This window comes from Squalius cephalus (assembly GCF_949319135.1).
Source record: "Squalius cephalus genome assembly, chromosome: 12".
Lineage (NCBI taxonomy): Eukaryota > Metazoa > Chordata > Actinopteri > Cypriniformes > Leuciscidae > Squalius > Squalius cephalus.
Genome location: NC_137133.1, coordinates 14,541,784 through 14,559,453, shown reverse-complemented (window position 1 = coordinate 14,559,453; position 17,670 = coordinate 14,541,784). Strand labels below are relative to the sequence as shown.

General features: G+C 39.6%; 1 protein-coding gene across 1 annotated transcript; it reads left to right on the top strand.

Moving 5' to 3' along the window:
• The first annotated feature begins 7,543 nt into the window (after window positions 1-7,543).
• mysm1 (Myb-like, SWIRM and MPN domains 1) lies at window positions 7,544-17,354 on the top strand. Its single transcript, XM_079888925.1, has 20 exons — window positions 7,544-7,668; window positions 9,488-9,560; window positions 10,159-10,229; window positions 10,335-10,400; window positions 10,977-11,049; window positions 11,162-11,260; window positions 11,673-12,123; window positions 12,218-12,434; window positions 13,391-13,521; window positions 13,622-13,725; window positions 13,982-14,059; window positions 14,273-14,358; window positions 14,463-14,517; window positions 15,197-15,247; window positions 15,345-15,419; window positions 15,587-15,775; window positions 15,865-15,997; window positions 16,196-16,301; window positions 16,626-16,683; window positions 17,020-17,354. The coding sequence occupies exons 1-20, from the start codon at window positions 7,610-7,612 to the stop codon at window positions 17,296-17,298; spliced, it is 2,454 nt and encodes an 817-aa protein (XP_079745051.1). The 5' UTR covers window positions 7,544-7,609; the 3' UTR covers window positions 17,299-17,354.
• The last annotated feature ends 316 nt before the right edge of the window (window positions 17,355-17,670 follow it).

Genomic DNA, 17,670 nt, shown 5'->3' with positions numbered 1-17,670 from the left:
ATAGGCCTACAGGTGGGCAGTGTATAGCCAACTTTTCCTTTTTATTTGTTGCATGAGGCATGTGTCTAATATCTCTTGTTGCAGGCACCTGACCACTGGCTTTTCTTTACAAAGAACAATTGAAATAAAACTCAAGGAACTAAGCATATTTGTCTTTTATTAAACATTTAATGAAAAGTGGTTTTTTGTTTTGTTTTGTTTTTTGGCAATGTTGTGTAATAATATGGCACATGCAACAATGTCACAGGCCCTGTCAGGTGTGCAACCCTCAGACTTTTCAGACACTGAAATCTTCCCTTTAGTTAGCCAAAGTTCATTTCATTGTGTGCCCTTGTCCTGGCTAGAGCTGCATTGTAACTGGTTTGGGTCAGGGAATGGGGTCATAAAACACCTGTCTGCAGGAACATGTCATAATCACCTATGAAAAAAATGCAGTTCTGTTAGGATCAGCATAAGTGTATGTAATACAGTGAGCTTGATATTTAATTGTGGAACTTTCCTTACCACTTTCAAATAATGTGCATAAATGTGAATGTCTGAAAATTCTTAAGTCATGCACAGATCCTGGCCATTTTGCTTTCACATTTGTGATATGGAAGATTTTAGTCAACTGCCTTTTTTTATTTGATATAATATTACTAATCTGGAATATTCACAATAGTAACTGGGCTGCACATTTACATTATGAATCCCCTTTCTGTTCACATAATCCCCTTCATTGAGGCCTTGGTGGCAGTCTATGGTACCAATCACGTTAGTGAAGCCTGAGTGACATCTGTAATCGGCATGGTCATGATTGTAGCCTATGATCTTCATAAAAAAAATGATAGCCTAAAATAAAATAAAATAACTGCTTTACAACATTGGGTCTTAAGTGGCTTGGAAATGCCACAAAAAAACTAAAACTGTTTTTAAACATAAAGGCGACAAAAAACGACAATCTCACAAATCACGAGAAAAAATATATCTCAGAAAGTGCACTATCGCGCTGCGCTGGACTTCCCGTATCAGCTCTGCTTATGATGCCGCAGTCTAATCCTGTTAACATGAAATAAGCCTGCTCCCGAGCAGGTTTAAGTTTGCGCACCTGTTGCTATGACAGCAAGTCCAGGATGAGCGTTGAAGAACCAAACAATCCAAGATCATGCCAAATAGCCAACAATCAAATCCAGCTAAGTGAGTTAGCGACGTACGAAGAACGGACCCCAGTTCAGCTGAAAGGTTTGTTTGAGCTGTGCACTCTACTGTACAGTTGGGAATTTGCATTTCCTTTAGCCTGAGGTTGATTCATTTCACTTTTGGTCTGAAATGGCCTTTACATTTGCCATAAATATAACTTTCTTTTTCTTTTCTTTTTTAATGAAAAAATAAACAAGCCCAGCCCAGGTGAGAAAAAGTTAAAAAAAACAAAACAAGCGCAGCCAAGGTGAGAAAAAAGTAAAGCAAAAGTAACGTAGCCTAGTGCATTACGCTCCATAAAAAGTAACTAAGTAACGCAATTAGCCTACTTTGATACTAAGAAATCACACAAACATCCTAATCCTCTAATGGACGAATCCGACGAGCGTTCTGTGTAGGCTGCCATCTTGTGGCGACGCCATTACTGAGCTGTTACTAGTATAAACAAACCTCCGTGATAACGCACCCTCGATGACAGCTACAGCCAGGCAGTGTGACTTGTTGGGTTGATGATGTTAGACAGTGGGCTCCAGTCACAGATGAAGGTACAAACGATCTTACAGATTATTTATGAAAATAGCTTGGCAATAACTATGCTAGCTAGGCTAGCTAACGAGGAAACTATAAAAAGATCTGTCCATTTGGCAACAATAAATAAATGAATATCAAATAAACGAATTCATGTTTTTCATTTGTGACCATTATTTATCTCATTTTCACATTTCAAAAGGAAAGGGTGGTACAGCTAACTGTTAGCGTTGTTGGTTCTCAGAGTGAGAGTCACAGTCAAGCAAATCAAACATTAACAACAGACATAAGTAATGTTACTACTGTCCCAACGCGCCCCTTCGGTTGTTTTAAAGGTATTCAAGAGTATTTTCTCCTTCGCCTGGCATCCGATGATCAACAAAATGCCAACTACAGGTCACTGATAGAGGGTCAAAATGATCTAAGCTCCGGATGGTTTGGTTAGCTAAATAATGCACACTCTACCAGATGATAAACACATAACGTTAGTTCTAAAAGGACCTGTCCGATTTTCACAGACCATTAACAACACTCATACTGTACAAATAACTCGGCAAAGGAAGAATAGGAAAGTTGTAGATGTAACGTCAGTGACAGTCGTAAAACGCGGGCTGTTTATTCCAGTGGAGGCAATGGCGCAACGCTACCCAGCAACAGCTCAGTAATGGCGCCCGCTTACTTCCGGTAGTTTCGCCGGATTCGTCTTCCATAATTTAACTTCCATAAGAACTGTGTGATCTTGAATGAGAAAAGGAAATGTCAAATGACAGAATATGCATTTATGATCAGAAAACAGAAAAGGCAAAATCTCAGTTACATAGAGAGTCAGCAATAACCCAGAAGTTTATCTTTGATTTCAGCGGCCCAGAGTTACTAGATCAGTAAACCACAAACCTTTTTTTTTTTTTTTTGCCTCCAAATGTCAATTAGAGCAAATCTATTTTCTGAAGTTTCATGAAGCAGTGATTCGAAAAGCGCCCATCATAATATGGCTGTGTCCGAAATCCCCTTAAATAGGATTTTGGATTTTTTTGCAGCGGATTCAAATGCCTGCTTTATAATTTTCAAACTGTAAACATATTTTCTTGGTATTCTTACACAAGATAAAATATTACTTAATTATTTCAATTCTCTTGACTTAACCCAAAAGCACTCATAACTTGTACAATTTGCACGACCTACAAACTTTTTACCTTAAGTTTAAATTTATTTTAATTTAAGTAATGCCCTCTTTCTTTCTTTTTTTCCATTCTCATTTATTTTTAGTTTCTGTCTAGTTCTGTTTTTGTTTTGTGCTATGGTGTTGGTGAAGTGTTTTCTTTAACTATTCTTTATATTTAGCCTATGTTATTTTTAATACTTATTGTGGTGTTCTAATTTTGTTGTTCCACACTGTAAACTGAAAAAATAGGGCACTATTTGATGGGACAGCCATTTGTAGTGGTGTCCGAAATCATAGTGGATGTTATATTGAGTGCACTCATTCAATCCCATAATGCACTGCAATAACGAGTGTAACTGATTTAGTGGCGCTGCACAAACCGCTGGTCCAATGTGGGAACAGCGTAATATCATGCAGGTAAATTCCTTTTAATTTATTATTAAATTGTTTAACTGAGGTTTTTACAGGCTAGTTTCCATGACAGAGTTCAAAATAAATCTTTTCATTACTACTTACTGGAGCTGCCAGTTTGCTAATAGTTCAGTCATTTTAAGCCAAAATGGGGTTCAACCTTGAACAAATTGCAACAGAAGCAAACTCAACTGATTTTGTATCCTCAATATGTCCTGAGTAAGGGGAAAACCCCCCCCCCGAAGAATAGGGGAAAGTTTCGAAAAAGACGCAAATATAGCCTATTCATACCCTATTCATTCTTTTTCTTACGTGAATTGGGTAAAAATTTAACCTTTAGATATCACCATGAAAATTACTTAGTTGATTATTTGCATCAAGACAAACAAAAAATGTATTACAAGTTTTTTTGAAATTGTTTGTTAACATGGACAAGCGGTGCATAATCTATACGTATCGGCCTAGCCTACATGTGCTAATTTGCATAAATACCAAGACAGATCTAAACATCGGGTATAGCCAGGTGAAAATGTCTTGTTGAATCTTGTTGACATAACAGTAAAATTGCTGGTCTTCGTCAACAACACACGCTTCGCTTTTGCACCACCTGCTGGTGAGGTTGACTAACAGCAGATGGAGAGTATGCTCGGCAATCTACTGCTTTTCCTGCAGTTCCTGGATGTCAATGTTGAATTTACTGTCGAATTTGAACCACTGAATTTGTGGAAGCGAATTTGCAAAGCGAAATAAAATGGACCGAAAATTGCCTGTTGAATATTATAGGTTGTATTTTTAAACAGTTTGAATATTTTGGAAGTGAAATATGAAAGGTGAATATGGATTATTGAATTTTGAATAATGAAAATGTGTTTGAAATGTTTTTGAAATGTTTTTAATTGAAATATTCACAGCTTAAATATTCAACCATGTTGAATTTCAGCCCATAAAAATGCAAGCCCTAAAAATACAATGCATTAAAATGCAAGCATGGTTAATGCAATGCCTATTTTTTTCAAGTAGTGCAATTCAACAGGCTTTTTTATTTCAAAAACATTTGACATTATTTTACTTCCATAATTACTACTCCAAGTCTGTGGCAGAAGACTGAACTCTTCTGCCCAGGAGAAGATGTGGAGGAAGGAACTGAGAGTCAAAGATGAGAGAGTCGGATATGGTGGAAGGGCAGATTCAAATGGGATAATCATATAATATAACTTTACAAGGCATAACTTGAAGGCCTCATCCTCCTTCTTTTTGTTGTCACACCGTTGTTGCATCAATGCGACGGCGGGGCCAAAGAGAGCCCAGCCGGGCTCCACCGACGTGCCCGCGATGCGGCGCTTCTCGCTGTCAGGAAGGCCCGACAGGTTAAGCCAGAGCGCGCGCTCTCCCACCACAGAAAGCGCCATAGAGCACCCGCAGGCTTGGATGGCCTACCGAGCGTTACGGAGGACGAGGCCGTTCACCGTGAGGATCTCCTTCCACAAGGGTAGAGAACGAGTTCCCTTTTCCAGCTGTTGCCCTAATTCGTCCAAAATCTCCGCCTGGTAAGCGGAGAGGAGTGAAGAAACGTTCAGGGCCCTGACAGCCAAGGCCGAGGACTTGAGGCGGAAAAACGCTGCATCTTGTTGGGCAAGACTGGCTTAGGGGGAGCGAGCAGCCCGCCCTGAGCGGGGTTAAGGTGCCTGGCGATGGAAGGGTCACCCATACCATGAGCTGCCATATCCTTCACCTCAAGGCCCGTGAGACCGTGTTTGAAGTCGAGCGGGTCGCTCCAAATACCTTATGTGCTTCGTGCACGCTGGAAGGACGGGGAAGAGTTGTTTCCTCGGACTGGGAGGGGGTCCCAACACTTTCCCGTCGTAAATATCCCTCTCCTGGTCCGTGGCGCTCTGTGGAGCCGGCCACTCAATGTTGAGGCGAGCAGCCGCTCGCTCACAAACTTCCAGGAGGATGGACTGAGGCAAGGCCGCGTGGGTGCTAGCCTGGGGAACGCCAGAGGGGGGGATGGCCTCCTCGTCCTCTGAGACCCCAAGAAGGGCCGTGTCATCCTCATCGCCGGAACCGGCCGGTTCGTCGACGAGCGTGAGGTTGCCCGCGAAGATGTCCTCTTCGTGGAATGCAGGATTGGGCTGGTCAGCCCAAATAAGTGCGGAGGCGCCCCTGGAGTCCCCCGGTAGCGCGTCGTCGTCACCGTGTCCCCCATCTGAGTCAGAAAGGCCGAGCTCGGAGCACTGGGTCGCTGCAACCTTAAGACGGCGTCGTAAAAGCTTCTTGGGCAGCATAAGGCAATGACTGCAATTTTCCGGGTTCTCCAAGGCTTCTTGAGCGTGTTTAAGGCCCAAGCAGACCACGCAGAACGGGTGAAGGTCCTTAGCGGCGATGAGCGCACCACACGCGGCCGGGCAGGCCCGTGATAGGCTGTTCCTCGGAGAAGCGGCAGGTGTAGACAGCGACATACCGGAGAAGAACTCGGAAAAATGCGTGGCGGGCAGCCGTGGAAGGAGGAGAAGGTGAAAAAACGGCGAGAGCGCAGGCAGCTCCGAATGCAGAACACAGCAGAAGGCTGAAAAAAAGACGACTGTCACGTCTGGCGGAGGCTGATCAGGCGATATAATAATAATAATAAACTTTATTACAGACTCACAGGTCCAAATAAAAACAAGACAGTACACACAATACAATAAAAAACTTCAGAGGAGACAACTATACCAATGCTTCCATAACTTGGACTTATACCGTGTAGTGCTAAACTTGATGCTGGTCAATGCCATAATTATGTAATTCTCTGAGTTATTCAGCCGACATATAAATTTGTACATAACATTTCTCAATGTGGCTTGCAGTGTATTAACACCTGCAGCCACAAACATCTCACTGGCACTACACCAGCGTGGTCTTCTCAGCAGAATTCTCAGTGCATCATTGTAAGCTACCTGGAGTTTATGCAAGCTAGCTTTGCTAAAACTAGACCACAAGTGTGCATTGTGGAGAGGAGTGCAGTATGCTCTGAACAAAGCAACTTTCACTCTATCTGTGCACCCACCAAACTTGCGAGCCAAACTATTCGCCTGAGCATATAAAGAACGGCATTGCCTGTAAACGTCAAGGTCATCCTTCAACTGGTCTGTAATGAGATGCCCAAGATACTTGTATTTGCTCAAAACTCTCAAGGTATTACCTGCCAATTTAAAAGGAGGAAACATTAGACATTTATCCTCCTTTGTTCTGCAAATCATCACCGCACTCTTGTCTGTATTAAATTCCATGTCATGAACAGTTCCATAGTCAGAGCAAACATTAAGAAGCTGTTGAAGACCAGCACTGCTAGGACTGAAGACCACAAGGTCATCTGCATACATAATATGATTCACTAATGTCCTCCTGAAGACACGAAAGTGAGCAGCGTAATCCAACCGAACTGTGTCAGTGCAGAGATCGCGAGAAGCAAATGTCAACTGGAGAATAGCAGCGCTTGCTGCCGTTATATGCCCCTTGGTAAGGGGGCGGGGCCTTATCTGGCATTGGCTGCGCGCTGCTTCTGCAGAGGTCAGGTACGGATGCCCTTCCCATAGGTGGATCTCGAACACGAGATGATGAAAGAGAACAGCCCTATTGTGTCTTATTATTATAAGTAAATTTAATTAAATGTATGAAATTGACACAAAAGATGATGCATGCATATAATTAGTTTTAAAAATAAATTTATAAAGTTAAAAATGGCAATGAAGGTAAAAATATATTGAAACTTATTGGAAAAATGATTTCTGTCACTGCTGTGAACTGACCGCCACACAGAATATGAAGAATATCAAAAACTTTAGGAGTCGGCTGTCCACGGTATGCCAAGTTACCAGCACAATAACACACTCAGCAAAATATTGTCTAATTATAGTTATCGATAAATCCATGAAAATATAGAGATCATTTTTTGTCAATTTCGCACACCAATGAAGAATATTTTGGTCAATTTAGTCAGCTTTTTCAATGAACCAGAGAGAAACTTTGTGAAGGATAATGGCACGGTCTCCATGCTACACTAATAATAGTAAGGCTTTCCTCTGTGTACACATATCCATAGAAAGTACAATTTTGCCTGTATTATTGGTGTCCCCTTAAAAAATTGCTCTTGAGGAATGTTATGTTTATTGCCCCATCCCCATATGTTTATTGAATGAAAATATGCACTATGGTATAAGAGCCATTTAGGGGCGATTTCGAAACAGTAAAACACGCAGCAGTAGCTTCATCCTACCAGTAAGTGGCGCTGTGACAAACATCCTCCTCTGGCGCTGTCTCCTCTCTCACACACTCACATCCGCAACAAATATGGCAGACGAGCTGGATGTTGTTGACATCGAGGGAGATGAATGTGATGAAAGAGTCGGGTAGGAGTTTATTCTGTCTTACCCCGCCGTCTGGGAAATGTTATGGAGTCCGGGCTTTGATATATTTGTGTTCATGGATGAGCAGAATTGAGACTTATGATTGAAAAGCGACAGACAGGGTGAATGTGAGCTCATCTGCTTATGTGAACACAGTTACCCTATTTTAACATGAGCAAGGAAACGAGTTTAATTTAGGCGTTGAGCTTTAATTGCCTGCTACCAAAATAGCACATACTATTGGTTTAGTATATACTTGCACGATCTATTCAGCGGTAAGTTAACTGGAATGGCACATCAGTGTATTTGACACATCTTACAGGAATGAATCAATACAATGTTTTACAAGTTTCAATAAAAAAAGCTAGAGATTATTAAAGAAAATGATTTAAACTCTTCCCTCAGTTTGTAAAAGCAAACGCATATCACAGTAATACACTTATAATGGAAGTCTGTGGGGCAATACTTTGCATTGAATAAACGTTAAGCTTCAGTTTCAATAATATCACCGCAACACAACATGTATACATTATACGTGTTAACATAAAACGACCGTGATAAAATTATCTCTGAGAAAAGTTATTTAATTTTTTTTTATAACTTCTGTCATGAATTTGCACATGCCAGAAACCGACTAAAAATCCACTACAGGAATTACATATGTAAACATAATGACAAGTTTAACCTCAAATGTCACACATTTTTGCTTTTAAACCCTCTGTAATGCCGTACTCCATAGAAGACGATTTTAAGTGTTTTAAAACACAGGACCAGACCAGATTGGAGTTATGAGAGTCAGGGGTCATCAGGTCACCCTCTTTCTCTGATGTTTCGTTGATGAGCCCACGACATCTTCAGGGGCTCAATGATGATACCTGGCGTTCCTGGCAGGAACACCTCCATCAGCTCGAGCTAGCTCAGCATATCTTAGGTATTTACGCTCATAAGCCTCTTCCAATGAACCTTCCCAAGGTATGGTGAGACCTTCTTCACAGAGACAGACCAGAGAACTATATCAGACCGATATTGGATATAGAATTTCACCAAAGTTGTAATGGTGTCCGGAATATAAAAGAAGTTGAAAGCAGCCCACAAGGGATTATGGGGGATTGACCCAAAGGCATCGGCAAGATCCAGGAAGACAACATGGAGGTCCTTTTTTTTTTTTTTTTTTAAGGGATCTGGATCTGGTGCCATATCATACTGGAATGTTCTAAGCACCCAAGAAAACCCCGATACTGCCTTCTGCACCGCTGTATCAATGTAGCTGTTTCTTTGCAGGTATTCAGACAATCTCTTGGCGATGATTGTGAAAAAGACTACCCTCTACATTTAGCAGGGATATTGGTTGAAACTGACTGATCTTTGAGTCCTTATCCTTCGGGATTGGAACCCCTCCTTCCCTACGCCACACTTTGAGTATAATCTTCTCCTTCCACTATCCTCATGAGCCTCCAGAGAAACCCCAGGACATCCGGTGCATTCTTGTACACCTTGTATGGGACTCCATTTGGCCCTGGGGCTGATGTTGATCTTGCGATATAGATTAAGCTTTCCACCTCTTTCCAAGCTGGAGGGTGAATAATATCCATTTGATGTTCTGGAGAATTGATTGGTGGAGTGTCTGGTGGAACTGAGATTTATTTGTGCCGTCTTGGGTCAGAGTGTATCGTCTTCAAGTGATCCTCCAGATATTTCTTTTCCCCCTTGTGAAAAGACTTTGAAGGGATCATTAAAGAACTGAGTTCTTGTTTGTTCTTTAAAATAATTACTGTTTATTACAGCATTAACATCTTTTATTATTTGCATGCTCTCTTTACAGTGACCTGAGCAGTGCTGAGGTTCTCCAGGATCAATACTTGCAGTCTGCATGGAAGACAAACAGCAGTGTACTGGTAAAGTAACACCCCAAATTGAAAACCTTTTTTTCACTCTTTATGGCCCTGTTTACACCTGGTAAGTGTTTTCGTCAATCCTATCACCACAAGAGACCGCCTACTCTCCGCCTACCTCCCTTATAAGTAAACGTTATGGGAAGCGCACTAGCCAGATGGGATTTAAACTTTGTCGGCTGAAGACCCAAGTTTGGTTTGAAGATGAAAAACGTACCAAGCAAGCACAAAGTTCTCTCACCATTCCTGATTTCTAACACACACTCACAGCATTCGCCATGATCTTTCGGCTATCAGAGCAGAAACAAAAGCTGATGTTCTCAGTATGTTTTTCCGTCGTCTCCGTGCGCGTTCATATGTAAATTGCACAAGCTTGTATCGTTCATTAGATCGAAAGATTTAAAAAAAAGCCTATACATTTACCCATGTAAAGTGGACAAAAGAGACGGATTAAAACACCAGGTGTAAACAGGAATGTGTCTCCCTTGTCTACTTGTGATCTGATCAACCAAAACGCATCTTAATGCCAGGTGTAAACAGGACCTATGTGAAGAGAATCTGAAAATGGTTTTGATGTGGTGTTTTTTGTGTGTGTGTTCAGCCGTGGACGCTGGACAGCTCCATCAGTGATGAGAACAGAGAGGCCATTGAGAGCATGCTCCTGGAGGAACAGTATCCTTCACTCTTCTGAACATCTCAACGATTCATTCTAATTTTCTTCATGTTTGGTTGTCATCATTTATTAAAAGCATGTGGTTGTTTTCTTAATAAAGAAAGGTATTATTTCGCCAGTAAGAAAGCACCAAAGGTAGCATGGACCAATGAGAAGACCAAAGTCAAAAAGTGAGCTCCCCTCTTCATGAATATGTAAACACCCACACTACCATTCAAAAGTTTGGGGTCAGTAAGACTTTTATTCATCAAGGATGGATTAAATTGGTAAAATGTGACAATTTAAAGACCTTTAAATTGTTATAAATATTTATATTTCAAATAAATGCTTTTATACTTTTTATTCATCAGAGACTCCATTTTAGAGTATTAGAATGATTTCTGTTTACAAAATATTTCTATTTTAAATAAATGCTGCTGTTAGTTTTTTTTTAAACTCTTTGTTCATCGAAAAATCCTGAAAAAAGTATCACAGGTGATAAAAAACATATTAAGCAGCACAACTGTTTCCAACATTGATAATAAATCAGCATATTAGAATGATTTCTGAAGGATCATGTGACATTTAAGACTGGAGTAATGATGCTGAAAATTCAGCTTTGTAATAATATTTTACATTATTACTGTTTTTTTCTGTATTTTTGAACAAATAAATGCAGGCTTGATGAGCATAAGGGACTTCTTTTAATGTTTTTGCAGGAAGTCTCATGCTATATATATATTCATTCATTCAGAATGTCTTTGTAGGTCATTGGTGAAAAGTTCTGGAGCACAAACTCGTTGGGCTGAAGAGGAGAAAGATCTCTTTGAGAAAGGACTGGTATGTTTTCTTGTTTTCTGAACATATATGATGTAATAAAATACAGAAAAGACAGAAGAAACAATGCTCTCTTATAAAAGGAAATAAATGGTATCGTTTTTATTGTTTCTAGGCTCAATTTGGCCAGAGATGGACCAAGATCGCCAAACTGATTGGCACTAGAACGGTTTTACAGGTGAAGAGCTATGCTAGGCAGTACTTCAAAAATAAGGTATGACTTTTGCCTAATTCCACATTATGACTTTAGCCAGATGTCTTTGGTTCAGATGGGTTTAGGGCTATTAAATGAATTAATATATATAGGATTAGTCCTATATATAAAGACAGCCAATGTGATATTTTTTTGTAAAATTATACATTTCTTTACTGTCAGTTTTGATCAAATTAATGCATCCTTGCTGAAAAAAGCATTAATTTCTTACTGACCAAACATTTGAAGGGTAGTATAGCAAACCATTTGTTTTTCAACAACCCTCATCAAATGTAAAACGTGTTCATACTTCACATGCATTCTTCATTTTTTTTTTTTGTTGTTGAACAATTTGATTAAATAAAATGACACTAAAGATTTTCTTTTAGCAGTTGTACTAATAGTAATTTTATCCTTTGTGTTTCACCTCCAGCCTAAAACAGACACACCTGCCGAAGTGCCCTCCTCTAATGTGACTTCAGACACCACGTTGGTCCCGTCGATCCAGCCTCATGTCTCAGCCCTGACCAATGCTGTACGCATCGAGCGGCTTTCTGATGACGAGGACGTTGACATCACCGATGACTTCAGTGATGATGGGTTTCAGTCTGAAAAGAAGCCAGAGCCCTCAGGCTCCTCAGATTGTGACCACCAAGGAGAACTCAGTCCAATGACACCCCCATCAGACGTACTTTTAAACCCTCTCTCTGAATCAGGATCCAACGCCGCAGATGGAGACATTGATCCAGATACAAATGGAAACGCAAACATCCCTCATAATGCGATTGATCCAGATCCGGATGAGGAAAGTGGGGCCCTCATCTCTAAATCAGGCAGCCCAGGCAAACACAGCCTGTCTGGGGAGGAGAGCACTGAAAGAGCAGGTACCTTGGCATCACTAGCTTTCATTTAATCTCTGTAACCATAGCAATCCATCGGCATTTGCACAATTATGGGTAATGTATTCTTTTACTCCAGATAAGATTGAATCAGGTCCTGAGGAGGAGGTGGAGGAAGACCAGGAGGAGGAGGAAGAGGAGGAGGAGGAGCTCAGAGCTCCTGAACAGGAGGTCATATTGGACTTGAACACAATCACAGAGGAGGAGAGACAAGCCATCCCAGAATTCTTTGAGGGGCGTCCATCAAAAACCCCAGAGAGATATCTAAAAATCCGCAATTTCATCCTGGACCAGTGGTGAGACTTTATTCTTTATGCTTCAGCTTCTTGTGTGCATCATCTGTCTGCTAAACTTACTGAATATAATATTTGAGTTTTGTAAGACAATGAAACAGTAAAAATGTCACATAATTCAGGGAACCTTGTAATGGGTTGTTTTTTATTAAAAAAAAAATTGGGGTTGGTAAGATTTTTTTAAAGTGCTTTAAAGAAGTCTCTTATGCTTACCAAGGCTGCATTTGTTTGTTTGAAACAGGACTATTATGATATACTATTACAATAAAAAAAAATACAAGTTATTTTAAAGAGGACATTTAAAAAATGTTCAACTTTAGTGTGTAATGTTGCTATTTGAGCATGAAAAAGGTTTGCAAAGTTACAAAGCACAAAGTCACTCCAAAGGGAGTCATTCTAGATATCAGTAAAGCACTTTTTCTGAACTCCCTGAAATGCCTCCATTGTAGCCTTCAGTTTTCTTCTGGAAACAAACAATATTACTCATTTAAATAATTCCCGCCCAAGGCATAAGCTAAATAAAGGGGTGAGGCCTGGTTGAGTTGCATTAATAGTGTGTTGAAACTCGCAGTTATGGGAAGGGGCGTGACATTTCCGGTACATGCTCAAAAGCGGTTGACCTATTACAGCACACAGGTCCAATCTGACCAATCAGAGCACATTGAGCTTTTCTGAAGGAGGGGCTTCATAGAGACAGGAACTAAACAGAGCGTTACTGACAGACTGGGAAGAGAGGTGCTGCAACAACGTCAAATATGTGAAAAATAATGTGTTCATCAAAACCTATTCTAGTAGACTCCAAAACAAAATCAAGAAATATGGCATAATAGGTCCTATTTAGTATATGTAGTAAATTTCATTATTTCTAAAGTGTTATTTATTCCTGTGATGCAAAGCTGAATTTTCAGCATAATTACTCTAACTAGTCAGGAAAATGAACTTCTCTGATGTCTGTGCAGGGAGAGAAGTAAACCCAAGTACTTGAACAAGACATCAGTGCGTCCAGGCTTGAAGAATTGTGGGGATGTCAACTGCATCGGTCGGATACACACCTATCTGGAGCTCATCGGAGCTATTAACTTCAACTGCGGTAATGCTCATTGCTCAGTCAGTTTGCTCTTTTCTTTTTTTCTATGTCCTGCTTTCTTGAGTACATTTTCCCTCCCTAAACTCTCTTTCTTCCTCTGTAGATCAGGCGATATATAACCGCCCACGGCTGGTTGATCGCTCTCGGCTAAAGGAAAGCAAAGACAGTCTGGAGGCGTATCATCTTGCCCAGAGACTGCAGTCTATGGTGAGAGAGAGTTACAGCTCAGTGTTACTGTTCTCATCATTATCTGTGCATTATCCTTCTAATAAAGGGGTTCTGAAGTCTGGCACTCGATATCCACTTTACTGCAGAGTTTAGCTCCAGCCCTGATCAAACTCGCCTACCTTTAACTTTATAGAAATCCTGAAGACATTGATTAGCTTGTTCTGATGGGTTGGAGTTAAGAACTTCTGCTCTAATATATTTTGGTGTGTTCTTTTTTGTATTTTATTTTTTGCAGCGCACGAGGAAGCGTCGCATTCGGGACGTGTGGGGGAATTGGTGTGATGCTAAAGATCTGGAGGGTCAGACGTATGAGGTAAAAGAAATCAAAATCTGCAGTTCTTCTTAGATTTGAAGTATACTTTTTATATGAAAAAAAAAATACAATTACATTTAATACATTTTAGAAACTTTTTTGGTCATCTTTTATTTATTTATTTATTTATATGATGTTTTTTGGAAAGAAAATAATTTTTTTTTGTCCATCCTCATTGAGCCCTGATTATGTGTGGTTTTTTTTGTCATCCAGCATCTGAGCGCAGAGGAGCTGGCCATCAGAAGAGAGGAGATGAAGAAGAAAGGACCAAAACCGTCTAAACTACCCAAACAAAGAGGGTAAACACACGCTCCCTTACAAAACTGAATAGCTAATAGTTTGTTTAGTCAGATAAAGAGTAAACATTAAATCTGGATTTATTTCATGTCTTTGTCCTCTGCAGCTCTTTTGATCCATTCCAGCTCATTCCCTGCAAAGCTTTTGGAGAGGAAAAACAGGTAATCATTACATTTGATCATATCTCTGTTCAGTCTTTTCATGCTTAGAAACCAGGGTTATTATAGTAAACTAACCCCTGGTTTCACAGACAGGGCTTAAGACTAGTCCTAGACTAAAATGTAAGTCTGAGCTGTTTCCACTGAAATAAACTTGCACTGACTGATCTTAAAAATATATCAGTGCCTTTTTAGTTTTAAGATGCACATCATTAAAAATTACTTAAATGTCCTAATTGATCTATGGTCTAATCCTGGCTTAGTCTAAGCCCTGTCTGTGAAACCGGGCCTAAAACTCATAAAAAAGCATTTTTGTTACTTGAAATATATGTTAGCTGAAATAAAACACAACATTATTATTTTTAACTTCTTTTATTTCAGTTATTTGCCAAGGAAACATTTTCAATTTCTTTTAGTTTAACTTGATGTACTAAAATAACTCAAATTAAAGCTGAAATAAAAATGAATAAAACAGTATAGACATTTATTTTTAAATGCTTAAAATGTATTAACTTCTCAATCTTGAATTAAATTTAAAATGAAAATGGAAAATAAAAACTAATTCAAAATATGTATAAAAACCATGATAGGATCTCAGTGATAGTAAAATAAGACTGTTCGGTAGTTCATTTTGTTGTATAGAAATGAAGGAACATATTTTGTCTGTGTCTTGCTGACTCAGGAACCATACAGAGTGATCGTTTGTGCCGAGGCTCTTGTTGTCATGGACATAGTAAGTTGGTTTCCAGATTTCATCTTTTTTTCTTTTTTGCTCTTATTCATTCCTTAGTGTTGTATTATGTTGTACTAATAATCAAATCCTTACCCAGCATGCTCATGTGTCTATGGGAGAGGTGATTGGCCTTTTAGGAGGAACATATGAAGAGGAAGAGAAGGTGTTAAAGGTCAGTGAATCCGTGGACTCATAATCAACTGTTTATTTCAATCAGTTACATTTACATTTATTCATTTAGCAGATGCTTTTATCCAGAGCGACTTACAAATGAGGAATACAACAAGTGATTCATCTTATGTTTAAGTACGCTGTAATAAATCCATGATGTTTGTGTAGATCTGTGCAGCAGAACCATGTAACAGCCTGAGCACAGGTCTGCAGTGTGAGATGGACCCCGTCTCTCAGACTCAGGCCTCTGAGCTGCTCGGGGTCAAAGGTCACAGTGTGGTGGGTTGGTACCACTCTCATCCAGCCTTTGACCCCAACCCCTCCCTCAGAGACATTGACACTCAGGCCAAATACCAGGTAACAGATCTTTGTATTGCATTGTAGCATGACTAGGATATGGTGTCTTTGGTAACATGCCACGTTCTCTATGTCTGTTTTTATTTCAGAGTTATTTCTCTCGAGGAGGCGCTCCATTTATCGGGGTGATTGTCAGCCCGTATAACCCCAGTAACCCCTCGCCCCTGTCTCAGACCACCTGTCTGCTGGTAGAGGAGGAGAGCGGACCCTTTGGATGTCTGAGTATGTCACTCAAAGCAGCTTTAACACTTAATATACTACTGTAGGTTATCTGTGTTCTGTAAATGTTTCATGGTCTTTGTGGTTAGCACTAAAGAATAAATGAACCATGGTGTAAATAATAAAATAAGCCCAGCAACAGCTCCAGCTGAATTTGAATCGGTCTGTGGTGTGCGAGTAATTGTGTTGTTTGTATTTTAGGGTTTCCATACCGGTTTAACATCCAGTACTCATCTGAGCTTCCTGATTGGTCTGAAGTGATGAGAAGAGCAGAATGGGTTGTGTTCAAGTACAGGCTGTGTCATGGGTGAGCTGCGTGTTTTATGAGGGAAACCTTGTCTTTGGCTGGAAGAGGGAAGCAAAAATACGTGAAAATATAATAAAATACAAAATGCTGCATATTATTCACATTTTAGAAACTAGCTTCAAAAAATGTTTAATATTCAGAGTATTTGAATGTACTATGTTTCTAACATTGTATATTAGTATTAGTAGTATTTGGCATTGATTCCAGCATTAGTAAAGCTTGCTACAATTTTGGGATATATCAACAATATATACATACATTTCTTTTATTAATACTTAATATTTAAAAAAAAAAAAAAAAAAAAAATTCTCATTCTTCTTTCAGGAGTGTACCAATGGACAGGCTTTTCCGCAGAGATTCTTCTCTGACTTGCCTGGAAAAGGTAATATATCTCATATCTATCTCATATCTATGAGTGCATATTACACATGGAAATTGCACATGAGATTTTTGGACAAACTTGCTAATCTGATATCTTGACTACTGGCAACAAGGTCATATTTACAAGTTCCCTCGCTGCTGTCAGAAGCACTTCTGAGTACACTAGATCACTTTCAAAGATATTCAGAGTTTTGTTTGAGGTACTTAGTAGCAAGCAAACAAGATTTCTGCAAACATGTAATACTAATATTAATGGTTCACAGTGCATATTTTATTTGACATGTCAGTTGAATGAGTTTTGCTAAATAATAATTATAATATTTTTGTCCGTCCACAGATGCTGAGATCAATCCAGAAGACTTTGGAGCAGGTCTCAGAGGTTGACACGGAGACGTTCCTGGTACAGATAGAAACCTTGTTTCATACACATTTTCTCCCTGAGACTGGCTGTTCCTCCTCTCATCTTCATGAAGCAGTAACACAGCCTCAGTTACTGTCATTCATCTCCTCTGAGCCTGTCAACAGCAGCCATGCTACGGATGAGACGTGTGTTACTGATTCTGACAGCCAAGATGAATTGTACACTACAGGACCTGTCAACCATGTAAAAAGCTGAAATGAAGAAGGACAGAAACTGTGTAAATAACTGTAAACCTAACAGTAAGAATGGAAGAAGTTACCATAGAGAATCCTGCTACTGCAGAGGACAAAAGTGTCATTCACTTACATTGTATGTAACATTGCATTCTTGTAGATTTTTGTTCTATAAAGTGTTTAGTTTTCATAAATGAGTTCAACCACACAGCTGTATTTAACATTTTTAATTAAAGTTTGATGACATTTTGTAATTCAGTTCGATCACAATGTGCAAGAAAATGTTTGCAGCACTTAAATAAAACTGTATTATGAAAAAGAGATTAATTGGATACTCATGGAGTAACAATTTTAAAGATCGTTTTGACTGGCAAAAGGTATCAATTTTTCTGGT

Bases quoted from the DNA above. Each gene is read 5' to 3' on its own strand.
- mysm1 (XM_079888925.1), top strand. From the start codon at position 7,610: ATGGCAGACGAGCTGGATGTTGTTGACATCGAGGGAGATGAATGTGAT. The intron at 10,401-10,976 runs GTGAGCTCCCCT...ATGTCTTTGTAG, and splicing joins GAGAAGACCAAAGTCAAAAA to GTCATTGGTGAAAAGTTCTG. The intron at 16,302-16,625 runs GTGAGCTGCGTG...TTCTTCTTTCAG, and splicing joins AAGTACAGGCTGTGTCATGG to GAGTGTACCAATGGACAGGC.